This window comes from Kryptolebias marmoratus, linkage group LG22, assembly GCF_001649575.2.
Source record: "Kryptolebias marmoratus isolate JLee-2015 linkage group LG22, ASM164957v2, whole genome shotgun sequence".
Lineage (NCBI taxonomy): Eukaryota > Metazoa > Chordata > Actinopteri > Cyprinodontiformes > Rivulidae > Kryptolebias > Kryptolebias marmoratus.
In genome coordinates this window covers 7875443-7891767 of record NC_051451.1, presented here as the reverse complement: position 1 = coordinate 7891767, position 16325 = coordinate 7875443, and the positions used below count along the sequence as shown (strand labels likewise).

Genomic DNA, 16325 nt, shown 5'->3' with positions numbered 1-16325 from the left:
AGTGAAAAACAAAAAAATATATATTTTAAAATTAATCAAATTAAAGTCAAAAGTCATCCTTTACCATTTAGCTCACTTAGCACCAGCTTTGTTTCTACCAGTGGCGGCTGGCCAATAGAGGGCGCAAGGGTGCCGCCCCACCACTCACATTACCTTGAATAAAAATGTAATAATAAAATTAAAATATTTGTAAATATATGTATATATATATTAAGTTGTGTAAGATAAATATTTTATAGTTAATGATAAGTAAAGTTGTTTTGTTCATTGACGTTGTCTAATTGGTGACGTATTTCCACCCTGGGGCGCAAAAATCTTTGTCCATAGACTCTCGTTAAAAGTTGTACAAGCGCAGTAGCTCCTCTTCAGTACAAGAGATAGGACCGTTCAGGGCGCACCTCTACTGCGCCCAGAGCTGAATGCAGCTCGGTTTGCATTTCACCGCCGGAGCGTGGGACTCCCGCCACGGGCTGACGTCACATCCGTCTGTCATAAAATTTGCCTGATTGAAAAATCGAGCCGCGGGTGTGCTGCTTTTTATTCAAAGACAGTAATATGTTCATTACGTGACTAAGTTACATACAAAAGGTAATAAATAAGTTTATAGTTAATGATTAGTTTAAGAAAATTTATGCTAAAAAACTTAAAATATTTGGCTTGGAATTCTAATCGAAGTGAGACATCTGATCTTCGTTATATTGTTTGTGCAGAATACGTGACGTAGTGAGTGCTTGCACCATAAAACAAGCTTTGATGTATTTCTCCAGTAAAGTTTTGAAAAATAAAGGAGAAAACAGGTCTTATAAACGCTAAATGAATGTGTCCTTCAGGCTTGTGCCTTGGGAGACCTCCGTCTTTATAAGTATTGGTCTGTTCAGGAAGCACTTGTGCATTTATATGTACATTATAATGTTGCTTTTGTTGTTTTAATTCATGTAAATACACTGGTGTGATATCGTTGTATATGCTTTGTTATATGTCTATTTTGGACTTATAGTCCCCCCCTGGAGAAAACTCCACCAGCCACCACTGGTAACAATATATAAATATTTAACAAAAAAAGAAAATTATTCAAGTTTTAACTCAGGCGTTGAGCCCCGTGAATGGCTCCAGCTGGTCTCTGTAAACTTATTCAAAATTATTCATCTTCAAAATGAAACGACACATTTTGAAACCAAACTTATTAAATTTATAAAGCACTTTTAATGAAACCCAAGAACATTTTAACATAAAAGATCAGACTGAAAACAACAAAAAAAAAACAATATAAAACCACAAATAGATATAAATATATAACTAGCTTAAATTTAATATTTAAATTTTGTAAGAAAACAAAAGCTGCCCGAACTCTGTGTAAAGTCTCAGTGATGTGTTTTTCACCAACATATGTAATGTTTTTCTACATTTCTACAGATTTTTTGAACCATATTTTGGTTCAGAAGGTGATGAACGCATAACATCCTACCTGTTACAGATAGCTCTTTCAAAGACTCAAAATAAGTTTAATTCTGACTGGACTGATGAGCTAATGGCTAGATCAAAGTGCATCGCTGATGTTGTTGTGGTTCGTGTGAAGCGACATGGTTGTGAATTATTTACGCAGAATCTGGATATTTTCCAACACACAAATAAGAGCGGAAGCACTTCCTGCAGGAATATCATAATATTTCTGCTGGATTAGCAGAGTTATGTGAATCTGATGGCAAATGGTTCCCAGATTGGAGTTGTTTTTATACAACTGAAACCTGCGTTGGTCTTAGCTGGGTTCAGACTGACTGTTCTCTAATGTAATCAACTGTGTCACACAAAATGGGCTAAAAAATTTTAAAAGAGCATTTGTATGAACTGCTGTGAAATTTTTAGAGATTCAAGTTATTTTAAGACGGCAACAGTCCACTCTAGTTTTGGTCCTGCTCGGACTAGCCATTAGTTCATCGGTCTGATCAGAATGAAACTCTATTTCTTCAAACCGAGGTCGTTCAAAGAACTATCTGTAACAGGTAAGATATTAACCATTTAAAACCTTTTAACAAAACTTCCCTTTAAAAAATGTGAAGTGTCCCTTCAAGGTGAAGCTAACATACAGCAGAAACATGAGCCGTCATTATGGGCTTTTTTCCCCCTGATTTTAAATCTTAAAGAAAAATTAATAAAAGAAAAACTGAAGTGCAATAAGAAAGAAACTCATACTTTTTAGCTTTTTGTTTAAATTGTTCTCTGTTTGACTTGATGAGCAAATAAAAGCAGAAAAAATACAGAGAAATTTTCTAATGAATCAAATTAAAGTCAGATGAACAGAATCATATATTTAACGGTATATAAATGGTTTTAAGTTTTATTCTAGCAAAATCAGCAACACAGTTAAAAAATTATTTTACCTAAATTAAACAAAACATATGTCAAATACATTTTTAGTTTTAGCTTGCTCTAATCAACTACTTTCTTTCAATTTGTGTTGACAGCTATATTTTTTCTGGTTTCCTACATAAAATAAACTTCTCCGGAGTTTTTCGTCATTCCACCTTTTACTAATGAAGAGTGTTTTTCCTCCCTGTTGTCCAGGATCTTCACCCTGTACAGTAAGTCGCTCCCTCTGGATGTGGCGTGTCGAGTCTGGGACGTCTTCTGCCGAGACGGGGAGGAGAGTTTGTTTCGGACGGGGCTGGGCATCCTGCGTCTGTACGAGGACGTCCTGATGCAGATGGACTTCATCCACATCGCTCAGTTCCTCACGCGCCTCCCCGAGGATCTGCAGCCCCAGACGCTCTTCAGCTCCATGGCCAACACTCACATGATCAGCAGGAACCGCCGCTGGGCTCAGGTCAGCGCCGTCACTTCACCGAGTCTCTGAGGGCTTTTAGTGATTAGTTTGAAGCGATCTTTTTCCATGCTGGAATGATTGTAGAAAATACAACTTAAAGCTGCAGTAGGTAACTTCAGAAATACACCGCTCCCGGTCAGAAACAACCAATCAGAGCCAGGAGGAGTGTCGTAGCTGCTCACAACCTTCCCCCGCACAGCGTGGACCGTCATTCAAGCTCAAGATTGCCGGTGTGCTGCAGCTGTGCTAATGGTGGAGAAACTACCTAATGTTACAGGAAAACCGCCAAGTTCTCGAGTGGCACCTGCTCAGAAAACAAAGACAGGTAAACAGAAGAAGACCCGTGACGAAAAGCAAGCTAAAAAGAAAAAAACTACTGTAAACATCGGAGCGGCTTGTCAGAGATGGAGGGAGTTAAGCATCCTGATACTGTAACCGTCAACATCTTAGTTGTGTAGTTATTAAAAAATAAAACAAATCAAGCAGAGATACTTGTCAAGCAGAAATGTGTCCAACTCTGCATCGGTTTTGAATCCTTTCAAGACACTTTTCTGGCCACTTTTCTTGGCAGAATTGGCAGAGTTCATTGTAAATGGTTGGTTTCCTGGTACGGGCCTGGCTCTGAAGAGTAGCCCACAGCTTTCCGCTCAGGTTGAGGTTTTTACAAGTCCAGTCCAGAAGCTCAGAAACATGTTCTAATGTGTGTTTAGGATCGTTGTCCTGTTGGAACACCCAACTGTGTCTCAGTTTCAACTAGCTGTTGATTTGAGTTGTTTTTGAATAAATTGGAGGTAGTCCTACTTGCACCAGTACCACAGCATGGTGCTCCCACCACTATGCTTGACAGTCGGTGCAGCGTTCTTCGGTTTGAAACCGTCCCCTGAGGCCATTTGGTTTGATAAGACTGTGCAGCTGCAGGTTGGTGGTTTGGCGGCCCAGCTGTGGTGTTCCCCGTCTGGGACTGGCTGCCCTCTCCTAGCTCCTCCTGATGGACATCCTCTGCATGTCGGGCTGTTCGTCTCCTGCTTCTCCAACCACAGAAGAGGCTCATCTATTTAAGTCCATCTCTCCTGTCAACAGTGGAGCTGGACTGAGCAGCTCACCTCTCATTGTTTGGTTGTTCTGTTGGACGTGGCTTGTTTGTTAATTTAAACTTATTATTATTGCCAAAGTCTTGTTCCTAACAGCGACCACTTGTTTGGTTTGAGGCTTGTCTTGTTGTGGTAACTGTTCAGACAAAGTTGTAAGAGAAGCTACCAGCTGCAGTCAGTTCTGATCACTAAGGAGAAGTTAATACACTTTGTCAAGTTAAAAGACCACCAATTAACAGATTTAGGTGAATGTTTGTGTATTTGAAGCCTGGACACTGTGTGGATCAGAGAAAATCCACAATAAATTGAAATTGTGTTCCCAGTTCTTGTTTTTAAAAATCATTAAAGTTGTATGTTGTATAATCATTCCACTCTGGAAAAACCAGTTCAAATAAATCATTAGAAATGGAAATTAATCATGCTCACGATGAGTGTACGGGAACTTCTGTATATTGTCACGTTCAGTGGTTCTCATCTGGTTCCTTTCAGGTATTTTCTGCTTTGATGAAAGACGGAAACAACAAAGAAGTGGAGAAAACCGGCAGCCCGGCTTTAAGAAGCTAACACTGGCTAATCCAAGCGCTAACTCTGTTCAAACTCCAGCCGTTAAGGTGAATACTCAGCCTGAAGCCAAACTTGATGCAGACGAAGTGCTTGTTTCTTTACAAGCAGCAGGTTCTGGGACCAGAGACGTTAAACCTGGCTGCTAGATGAACTCTACGTGTCATTTCCTCTCTGCTGGCTGAGAGCGAAGCTTCTGGTGGTCCCGCCTCCATGTTGGGAGGCCACTAACACCGAGCATCAAGCCCTGTGTAATTCTAAAGAGACCGCAAGTCTAACCGTAGGTGCTAATGATTTCCTAAAGGCTTCAGAAAAGACCTCCGTGGTTTCATTCTTCATGTGGATCCTCTTCATTTGCTGCATTTCTGGAACCAGGACTCTGGATTGGAACATGGGTGTGTAGCTGGTTAGTTTGGCTTCTGTAAAAGTCTTCATCTGCTGGAGAAGAAAAACCCTTGAATCTCAAGAAAAACCAGAGATTTAAAAAGGCGAAGGTTTCAGAAGTTTACAGGTGTTAAATGAGCCTAAAAGTCGTTATTTGAGGTGAATACTCTTTAAAGGCACAGAGGAAGGATTTTGATCTAAAGTATATAAGAAAACAAATAATTTGGACATCAGTGAGCCCAAGTTGTGGTTGTTTATTTGGGCGTTTGCATCAGTGTTTCAAGGATCCAGATTTTCTCTCAGAGCACTTTATTCACACAGCTCCGAAGCTGAGGAACAAGAACCACGATGCAAACTCAGAACGAGCAGAAGGAGTTCGACTAAAGCTTCAGGCTGCAGAATGAAGCTTTTGAAAGTTTCTGCAGAAGTTTAAAGCTGCAGAAAGTTTCATATTAAAGGGACAATTCAGACCTTTTGAAGTGGGGTTCTACATGAAGGTTGTAAACAATATCTGACTTGTTGTAGAAAGCTTTTTGAACAGCTTCAGTTTAGAGAAACTGAGTTGAATTTTTACAGAATTGACAAGCTAATGCCTAGTCTGAACAGAGCAAGGACCAAAGTAAATCACTGCCGTCCTTAACAAACTCCAGTCTCTACAATTTCATAGCAGTTTGTTAAAACACTATTTTACAAACCTTTACATCGCTGTCAGTTTCACATTCCATGGTTATTTACATGTAATTCTGTGGTTGTTTGTAACACTACATAGCAGCAGTAACTAGCTATAGCACTTTCTGTGCAGCATGGGGCACTTCCTGCAGGAATGTGACAAGACTTCTGCGAGATGACCCACGTAATATGAAAGTGAAGGCAATGTAAAGGTTTTCTTAAACTGCTGGATAATAAAGTCGTTTTAGGACTACAGTGATCCACTTTTGTCTTAGCGCCACTCGGAGTCGCTCTCACTGTTGGAGACTCGAAACTGTGGAAAACAGGCAAATTTTCAGTAGCAGTCTCAGTGAATTCTGAATGTTTGCAACCAGCGAGCCGAGCAGTGGCATCTTACATGGCCAGTGTTTGAAAATCGTGGCCCATTTTCATGTGCATGGATTGTAAATTTGTATTCTTGGCCATGTTTGTCATTTTATTGTTCACCTCCACCCACATCATACCCACCCCAGCAGCAGCAGGAGGAAGCCCCATTTTTGTTTTGATTTACTGGAGGACAGAAATATTATAACATTCCTGCAGGAAATGCCCCAGGCTGCACAGGAAGTGCTACAGCCAGTTGCTCTTTGCTGTTACCAGTAACTATTAAAGTTTAACTTCTGGTGATCTAAAGCTGGGGTTGAAACACCAACTGTAGGGTCTTGAGATGATCTCCAGAGTTTAAAATAAATTTGAAAATGGCCGACAATAGTATGTTTGGGTATAATTATAACAAAAAAAAGAGCAAGCAGTAATTATTAATGGGGAAAAAAAAGAGTGTGGCGGGTGTTTTTGTTGTCAATATGCTCTGATTTAACAGCTAAGCTACAGTCGGGGTCAGATCTGTCGAAAGCTAGAAGGTTTTAAAAGCACTAATGTAAATATTTATAAGGGTTTAGAAAACTGGAGTCGTTTTAAGACAGCAGCAATCCACTTTAGACTTGGCTTTGCTCAGAGAGCTCGTTAGCTCATCGATCTGTCAGAACTAAAGTATTTCTCCAAACTAAGGTCGCTCAAAGAGCCATCTACAACAGGTAAGATATTGTTGACAGCTTTTCCACAGAAGCCCACTTCAAATTGCCTGAGCTATCACTTTACAACTCTAAAAATCCTGAAACCTGCCTAATCATTCCTGTTAAACTAATTCATCAACAGATTTAAACGTTGATCGTTCAATCACGCGAGTCGCTTTTGATGCTAAAATGCGAAATATTCTTTCTAAAGGGGATTCCCTGTTAACTAGTGATGCACAAAACTGTTTTTCATCCTAAAAGTCGAATTAAACTTTTGTTTTTCTGATGTTTTGTCGATAATCTAAATGTTGCTGGAGCTAATAGTTAATGTCATCAACAGAACGAGTCTATTTACACAATAATGTCTTTAAATAATGGTCCAGTTTTACAGTGAGGGTGAGGTTAGCCATTCCAGCCACTAAGAACTACACATCAGTTGTAAATTATGTCACAAGGGGGATCAAATTGCGTTGAAGTTTAATAAGTAAATAAATCTGCAGCATTTGTTTAAACCCTCTCTGAAAGTAAAGGTGGAACTCCCACATCCACAAAAGGGACGTGGGAAAGAAAAAGTTATCAGCTTTTCACTTTAGTCATTAAACACCAACACCTCACTGTTAAAAAAAGGATCTGTGACAGACACAAAGCTGATCCGTATTTAAATCCAGTCATTTTTCTTTAATCAGACAGTAAAAAAATACTTTCTCAGACATTTTGCAGACTCGCAGTTTATAAATTTAATGAGCTGACTATTCAGTTCAAACTGTGTTAACCTTTAAAGGTTGGACATTAGGATACTTTAGCATCTTGTTTTGTTTTTTAATATATGTTTGAACAAATGGACAAAGCTTTATTTGATATTTAAAGTTTCTTTGCAGGATTAGAAAAGTTTCCAATGACGATTCTGACAAATGTGTTGGGGCAAAAAATGTAGCTTCTCTAGGTCAAATTGTACAAAGAGAAAAATTATTTGAAAAAACTAAATAGTTTTGTTGCAGCCTCTACAGGACCTCAAAACATCAGAGAAGATTTTGATGAAATGTATCTAAAAAAGATTATCACACATCTCAACCAGTCTTAATGGATTCATTCAAAACATGTAAATTCAACTAAAACAAACCTTCCTAAAAGTGATTCGTTAATTGTTCTCAAACGTCTGCAGATGGATTTCGGAGACGCCGAGCAGAGAACTGATCTGCAGATTAGCAGAGGTGTCGATCAGAGTTACAGTAACTAAACCTGCAGAATGTTGGCGCGCCTGTTTCTGCGCCTTTGATTTACAGACACCATCAACGTGCCGTTCAGCTCCAGCCTCGGCCACACCAAGCTCACGACTACTCGCCCCTACCTGCAGAATGCGTTCTTGCAGCATGAGGAACCGTTCCCTTTGCAGCTTTTGGCTCACTAGAGCAGAAATATCACCGGGGAAGCTGAGCGGAGCTGCGAGACGAAGGAACAGGAGAGGTTCTTTAAACAGTGAAGGATGTTTCATTTCTGTGCCTGCTGCTTAAATAAAATCATCACTGCTTGATTCTACAAGTACTACAGTGTTTTAAAAGGAGGACTTCAGACATTTAGTGGTGGGATTCTGTGAAAAAGCTGCAAACAATAGCTTACCTGTTGTAGATATCTCTAGGATTGACCTCAGTTTGGAGACATACAGTTCGGTTCTGACCAGGCTGAAAAGCTAAAACTGAACACTTTTATAAACCTTTATGTCATCACTACACAGGTATTTGCAAGCTCAGATAACTTCAGCTAGCTGTAGCACTTCCTGTGCAGCCTCGGGACACGACCTGCAGGGTAATCAAAACATCTCTCCCAGAATACCCGTTTAATGAACCACAATGAGAATTTTAAGATTGGAGTTGTTTTACGACCCACTCAGACCGTATTGACGAGCTAATGGCTAGTCTGAACGAGGCCAACTTCAAAGCAGAGTGTGCCGTCTCAAAGCAACTTCAGTTTTTAACATTTTAAACAGCGTTTCATGTGAATGCTATAGATAAAACTACAGTCTCACATTAAACGGTTATTCCAGCAGAAATGTTCTGCTGTTCCTGCAGGAAGTGCTACAGCTAGATGCTGATGTTGTTACTACTGGAAGAAACTACGAAATTCCATGTAAGGAACTGCAGAACGATGAGGTTAAAAACATCAGCGTGAAGTGCTGTGACATTTTAGAGACTAAAGTTGTTTTAAGACGACATCAATCCACTGGAGCCGTGGTCCTGGTCAGACAAGCTGTTAGCTCTTGAGTTGGGTCAGAATTAAACTCTCCAAACTGAGATTGTTTAAAGAGCTGTGTGCATCAGGTAAGATACTGACTGTTTGCAACCTTTCCTCAAATCCCCACTTTAAGATGTTCGAAATATCCCAGATCAGAAAAAGAACTAAATCTGAAGTGATGAAACTTTAATTTATTTTCTTAATTGTCTTTTCTGGGGAGTTCCTCTTTGTTGCTCCAGTAACAAGGGTTTGTTGTGTCAAAGCTGGGATCAGTGATCTTGAATTTTTTTCTTAGGTAATAAACACGCGGTATTCATCAGATGGCTCAGAAAGAGAAGTTTACATTTAGGGACTGGTTGTTTGTTATTTATAAATATAATAATTAAAAAGACAAACTCCTGCAAACGATCTGTTCTTCTACACTAAAGTTCTTATTTGTTGTTTAGGGGTTTTAATGAAGGAAGTGTTCTGTTATTTTCAAAATAAAACGCAACCAAAGCACTTAGCAGTAAAAACTTGAAACAGATAAGTTTATATATATATATATATATATATATATATAATAAACACATCCATAACAATTCTCACAATCTGATACAGTGAGACTTTAAAACTTGACATGTTTGGTTTGTGATTTATCTCGAGCACTTTGTGTTTCTTATTTTAACTAATTCAGCTGACTGCTGCTCTTAGAGTTAACCACAAACTGGTCTCCACAGATCTTTTTTTTTTCTTCTTATCTCAACAATCAAACAAACCAGACAAGATCAGCGAGTCTTCCTCCAGATTTTGGTGTCTGTAAAAAAACAACAAAAAAACAACACTGATCTTAAACACATTTGAAGTTATTTTAACTGATTTTTTTCATTTAAATCAAATCAACAGCACCCTTCATGTTTGTCTGAAACTGGTCAAACACTTTAAATTCTCACTTTTAACCATAAAAATTGCATTTAACCTGTTAATGGCATCATTTAAAGTAGGATAATAAAGAATAGTTCAGGTTTTTAAACAGTATTGCAGATGTTAAAGATACTCATTTGCTGTTTTTACCTAGAATTCTCTGCAAGATGTAACTCCTAACACTCCATTATTCTGCTTCAGATTAAACTAATAGGATAAATTATTCCACATAAACACTTTATTTAAACCTTATTGTTGCTTTCAGTTGTGTTTGTATTGTAAATTTAATTTCTCTTTTATTTTGACTTTCTTGTACAATTTGTTTTCCCCCATAATGCCTTACAGATGGTGTAAATAAACTGTAAATGTTCTTTTTTTTGTCATATTAACAGCCACTAGTTTAACATGTAAATAAAAAGTATCTGAGCAAAAAGGAGTCCTGGCTGGTCTTTATATGTACATCAATGAGCCACAACATTATAACCACGGACAGCTGAAGTAAATGAATGTTATCAACACACATTTGCTGTCAGGCAGCAAAGAACAACTTCGGATGTGTTTGAAGCAAACCAGTAAGTTTATAGTCTCAATGTTTTTTTCAACTTTTGTCTAATGCTAACAAACTTTACTCAAATCTGAGCGTGAATACATGAAGCATCAAAATTGTCTGACTGTTTGATCCAAATTGGTTCTTCCATGGACATCACCATCGTTAAACTGTTTTCAGTCACTTCGGCTGTTTCTGTAGGTAAATAAAACCTCCTGGTAGTTGGCAGCCGTTCACAAATTTAGCTTACAAATGTTTAACCATCGACTTGGATCGGGAGGACCCACTAACAGCTCGCCTCCATCCTCTGAAACAGATCCAAGCTCAAACACTTTCAAGGATGTCTGAGTTCTTCAGACAATTCAGGGGCTTTCTGCGTGAAATGTTTTAGTTTTACTACAAGCGACTGTCTGATTTCTGCTCTCAGACACGACTCTGCTCAGTCCTTCAGAAAGAGAAATGTGCAAAACCTGTTCGAGAAAATGAACACATTTCAAAGCAATAAAGAAATTATTAACACTGAAGGAATGCATGTCTCCTGCCCTCTCATCAAAATGAAGTTTTGATGAGAGGGTTTCAGTGTCTTTCCCAGGGACACTCGGCATAAAAGTGGAATTAGACCTCCATTTATCTCATTGGAGGATGACTCCTCTAACCACTGAGCCACAGCCACCTCTGTGACTCTCAGCTACCACCACAACAAATTTTAGCTTAATATTTGTAAATGTTACTGAGGTGTAGCCAATTTTGTGTAAGCTAATGTTGATTAGCTGTGGCGTCTTAAATTGGAATGACTCCAAAAGTTAATTGTGTTGGTTGTAGAAGTACAGCCACTGATTACTTTCCTAGAACTGCATGAAGCTCTGTTTATTGATTCATGAACTATTGTGCTAACAGACACATGAACACACAGACAAGTAACATCATCTTCTGCCTTTTGGTGGCGGGCAATAATGACGGCTGAACAGTAAGAACACTGGCAGAAAAAAAAATGCTTTGACTCGGTTGTTTTAAGCTTTGCAGACCTAAACTTTGTATCGAAGCAGCAGTTTAATCCCAGAATGAATCTGCAGCATCATGTCTCTGCAGCAATGAACCTACGATGTTCTCCTCTCTGCTCCTGGTGGGAGGCGGACGTGTTTCTTTTCTCTCCATCTTCTGAACATGTTTTAGCTTATTTAGCCTTCCTGTTCACTTAGTTTAGTTCTGTACATTTAGTTTAGTTTAGTTTATCTTAGCTCATGCTTTAGATATTGTTAGATTCCTAACTGTTGTTTAGTTTAGCTACTTTTTTGACTGTCTCAGCTCATGCTTAGATATGTCTGGTTTCATGATTTTATTTAGATTATCCTATATTCCATTTAGATTATATATGATTCATTTAGATAAGACATGATTGATGTTTTTTATTTTGTGTGTTTCATTGTGTTTCATTATGTAGGGATTCTGTTTTTGTTTCTGTTGTAAAGCACTTTGGATCGCCTTGTTGCTTAAAAGTGCTATATAAATAAATCTCACTTCACTTCACTTCACTACGAAGCCAGCAGGTGGAGTCTCAGGACCACTTTACCTCCGCCTCCTCCTCCTCACTCTGCTGGTTTTCAGCAGCTCCAACTCTGTTGTCTTTAAATAATCAAGTTCACTGATGCTGCTGGGAATAAATGTACCATGAAGAAGCACCCCTTTTTCATGACCCCTGACCTCCTGTCATCTTTCAGAAACTGTTCTCTCTGAAGTTCAATCTGATCTGAGTGAATCCTGACTGTTTTGGGACACACTTGTGGACGTCTAACCAGATGATTTCCTAAGGCTTGTGAAGAAAAACATGATTCATTGTTAAAATGAGACATGTGATTAACCTGATGAAACATGAAAAATGGTAATTGATCATTATTTGTGAGCAAATATTCAATATGAGAAAATGTTCAAGTGTTTTAACAAGCTTTTTAAATTTTGTCTTACAGGAGAATTGTGCTGAGTTATGGCCGAAAGAATCTGTGGACAGAGTGAGAAAAAAGCTTTTATGCTCAACCCCAAAATCTGAATGTCCCAGTTTTTATCAAACTAAGTCTGATTCCTGCTGTATCAGCTACCTCCTTCCTGAACCTCTGCAAACACCACCTCAACCTCAGGTGACCTTGGAAGGAATGCTGACTTCTGACCCTTAGTGGGTCTGGGTCCTAACCTGCCTCCTCGTCATGGTTCTGTTGAGGCCAGAGCAGCTTCCAAGTTCCTCAAAGACGAAGTGGCAACTGGCCTGATCAGAATATGTGTTAGGGATCAGTCTCAGCTACAACCACAAAAAAATGGGTCAATAGCTGTAAAATTGTTTGAGTTATAGTCATTCATGTGTTTTCTAAGGTCAATTAGCTGTGGAGACCATCTTGAATTGGGTTGAATTCAAAGGTTAATCAGCTGTAGATGTACAGCCAATGATTATTTCCTTAAGGTTTCTTTAAAATCCATCCTCTGGTTCAGGAGATATTTTGCTAACAGACAGACACACAGACAAACAAACACATAGACAGAGAAGGTGAATGGTAGGCAATGAAGAAAACCATGAAGAGCTGCTGTTTGGGAACATGGGTATTGTTGCCCATCAATGAAAGGCAAAAAGCAGGAGGGTGATAATGTTTTTGTTTGTGTCTGTGAATTTCTGTTAGCAAAACATCTCATGAACTACAGGACAGTTTTTTTTTTTTTAACTTTCAAGAATGAATCATCTGATGTACATCTACAACTATGGATTCACACCAGTTCAAGAAAAGCAAACACAAATATTGGTATAAAGCAGTCGATTTTACAGGTGTTTGGTGTGGTAGTAGCTGTGAGTCATTCACAACTCATAATCCAGGACCTGGCAAATCATCTGAGAACTCACAAATACAAAAAACTTATGATGAAAAAAAATAGCTACAACTCTGTCATTTCTCATTATAAGATGATCTTAGTCTAAAACTCTGGCATGAGGGTCAGCGGGCGACATGCAGTCCTTCAAGAACTTGTTTCCTTGTTTTAATTCGTCACTCCTTCATTGGAAACAGTTTCATTTATGTAATGTTTATCTGAAAAGATACTGGATAAGGGTTAGAGTTTAAATTAATAAATGTTTCTGAGCTAAAGAACTTGTTTTTTATGTCAAACAGAGAAACGCCTGTTTTTTCCCCCCCTCCTCATTCAGATCTAATGAAGACAAACCTCCCAGAGGAGATTTGATTTTGTCAGAAAAATGTTCGGAGCCCAGTTTCCTCTCATGTCATGTGGCGGTATGGCTCTGGGTCAGAATCTTTAGATCTTTATCTGCACTCTGATTCAAACAGGGTGTGAAGATCCTGATGGCGGCACAAAAATGGTGCCCTTGCTCAGGGATCTCAGGTATTTCCGAGGACGTGGAGCGAAGCGGCGAGGGGCCTCTCAGTCTGTGGAGGTATTCGGCAGCAGTCTGAGGGTTTTCCTGTGCAGGCGGGGCTGCAGGGGAAGAAGGAGCCCGGGCGCCCCCGGGGGGCCTCTGGTATACCTCAGCAGGAGGCAGGGAGGTCAGGGCAGAGGAGTGCTGCATGGTGTGGAAAGGATGAGAGTTTAAAAGCAGAAAAAAATGTCTGAGAGTAAACCTGCAGAGAATACTGAACTACTGAGTCATGAGAGGTTGTTCGACAATGTCTTGTTCCATTCACACTATTATTTTCCTGTTTATAGTTGTTTCTGGATGTTGTTCGAAATCAAACCACTTGCTATTTTAATCAATCATATATAATATCAAGTTATTCAGGAGCTGCAACAGTTCAGTTATCATAGGGGCTCGTAAGCCTGATGCTGCAGGTTCAAGACAGCATATGTCAGGAGTTGCCAAATCTTTTGTATCTTTTGGATGATGGGTGCAGAAGAGAGCAACCCTTATATACAAGCTTATAAATATCAAATGCATACCCATGTATAAATATATATGTATTGTTGTATCTCGTCAATCTCTAGGCGTGATCGCAGGTTTCGCTCTCAAATGTGGAAACACTGGGGTCAAAGTTGTTTCTTCAACAGTTTGGATGATGGGTATCTATGGTTTCATAATTCAGCACTTTGGTCCGCTGTAGTGTTTTAAAGTGCTTTATAAATAAAGTTGAATTGGATTGGATAGTTCCCACATCCTTCCCATATAGGCCTTCTTTGGGCTTGTTCATATAGTAGCATTCTAACATTCCAACATGTGTGTATGGGTATATATATATACACATATATATATATATATATATATATATATATATATATATATATATATATATATATATATATATCTCAAAATGTTATTATCAGTGGTTGATAAGATATTTTGCTAACTGACAGACCACAAACACGCACAGACGCAGGCAAAAATAACTGTGGATGATATTAAAAAGAACACTGGTTAAACTGGCCTAACTGGATTTGGGACGAAAGATCCTGACGATCTCTCTGTCGCTGTACATGCAGTGGACAAATGTCCGCAGAGGTATAGCTGCAGAGAAACCAAACAGGCTGCGACGATGGAGTGATGAGTGGAGGAGGAAGAGGAGGAGGGCGAGCGAACGAAGAGATGAAAAGAGTGCAGGAGGAGAGATGAGTGATTCAGTCATCCAGAGTGCTACCAGACATCCCAGAGGACAGGAAACACTGTGTTGACAGACAGTCTGCTCCTCCTCCTGCTCCTACATTTTCATCAACTCTTCTTTTACAAAAAAGTTAAAGAAGTGTGCAGAAAAAAAATGAATCTACACCCAGCAACATGTTTTTTAGCATCAGATACATGTTATATTTAAGACCTCGCATTCCTTGAGGGAATGCATATCCCCGGCTGCCTTTGCATGCTGTAGTTTGAGACTAAGATGTTAGGAAATGATGGAATTTTAGCCATTTTGGTTAAACCTTAAAAAGAATTGCAATCTTATACAGTAAATATCAGAAGATGTCATGCGTAGAGTATGTGTTTTAAACATAGACATGTATTAAAATACTAAACTCCAAACGGTAAGCCCAAGTCATTATAGCATCCCCACAGAATTGTCCCAGTACAACTTTTAACTCCTACCCTTTTATGTAAACAAACAGAAATTTGCTCTTGGTAAATAATAAAAATACATCTCAGGTAATCTTTTTCAGGTGTTGACTCTTGTTGATTCAGGTATGTCTTTACCCAGCTGCTGTATGTTTAAATATTAATTTCTCTACTAAGTTTAGTTGTAATTAGTTAATTTTAAAGAAAGCTCATGTAACAAAATTTTCGTGTACAGAGGAGCAGGCAGGACTTAAAGCCCCACATTGTTAGATGCGCAGACGTTAGTCCCAAATGTACAACGTGGCAGCTTCCCTAAACGGTTCCTATCCATCTATCAGTCTTATCCGTGGTCTGATTGTGGGGGCAAAAGGTCCAGGAGTGAAACCCAAACATCCCTCTCCATACATCATACATTATCTCTAAGGCTGAGAAGCTTATTTCAGCCGCTTGTATCCAGGATCTCATTGTTTTGGTTATGATCCAAACCTCATGACCTTAAGTGAGGGTTTTAACATAGATGGACCCATAAATTGAGAGATTTGCCTTTTGACTCAACTCTTTCTTCACCACAGCAGACCAAAACAACGCCCTCAATACTTCAAATGAGGCCTCAATTCATCAATCCATCTCCTGCTCCATCCTACCATCACTCGTGAACAAGATACTAAAACTCTGCTTGAGGCGGAAAACCATCCCCGACCAGGAGAACTGGTCTGGTTGAGAACCATGGCCTCAGATTTAAAGGAGCTGACTCTCATCCCACCTCTTCACACTCATCTGCAAACTACCCAAGTGCATGTTGAAGGTCATGGCCTGAAGACGCCAACAGAACCACATCATCTGCAAAAAGCAGAAATGAGTTCCTGAGATTCCCAAACCAGACACCCTCCTCTCCAAGACTGCGCCTTGAGATCCTGTCCAACACTTCAAACAGGATCGGAGACAAGGGACAGCCCTGGCAGAGTCCAAGTTGACCTGAGAACAAGCTCGACTTTGTGCCGAGAATGTGAACACAGCTCCTGCTTTTGATACACAGGGACTG

General features: G+C 39.3%; 1 protein-coding gene across 1 annotated transcript in view; it reads left to right on the top strand.

The window, feature by feature from the left end:
• The window catches only part of LOC108246628 (TBC1 domain family member 12), a 35544-nt gene extending 25401 nt beyond the window's left edge, over nucleotides 1-10143 (top strand). The window contains exons 12-13 of the mRNA XM_017434272.3: nucleotides 2563-2821; nucleotides 4402-10143. Of these exons, the coding sequence (XP_017289761.1) occupies nucleotides 2563-2821; nucleotides 4402-4476 (334 nt within the window). The 3' untranslated portion in view covers nucleotides 4477-10143. The remainder of the gene's footprint in view (nucleotides 1-2562; nucleotides 2822-4401) is intronic.
• Nucleotides 10144-16325: the final 6182 nt, after the last annotated feature.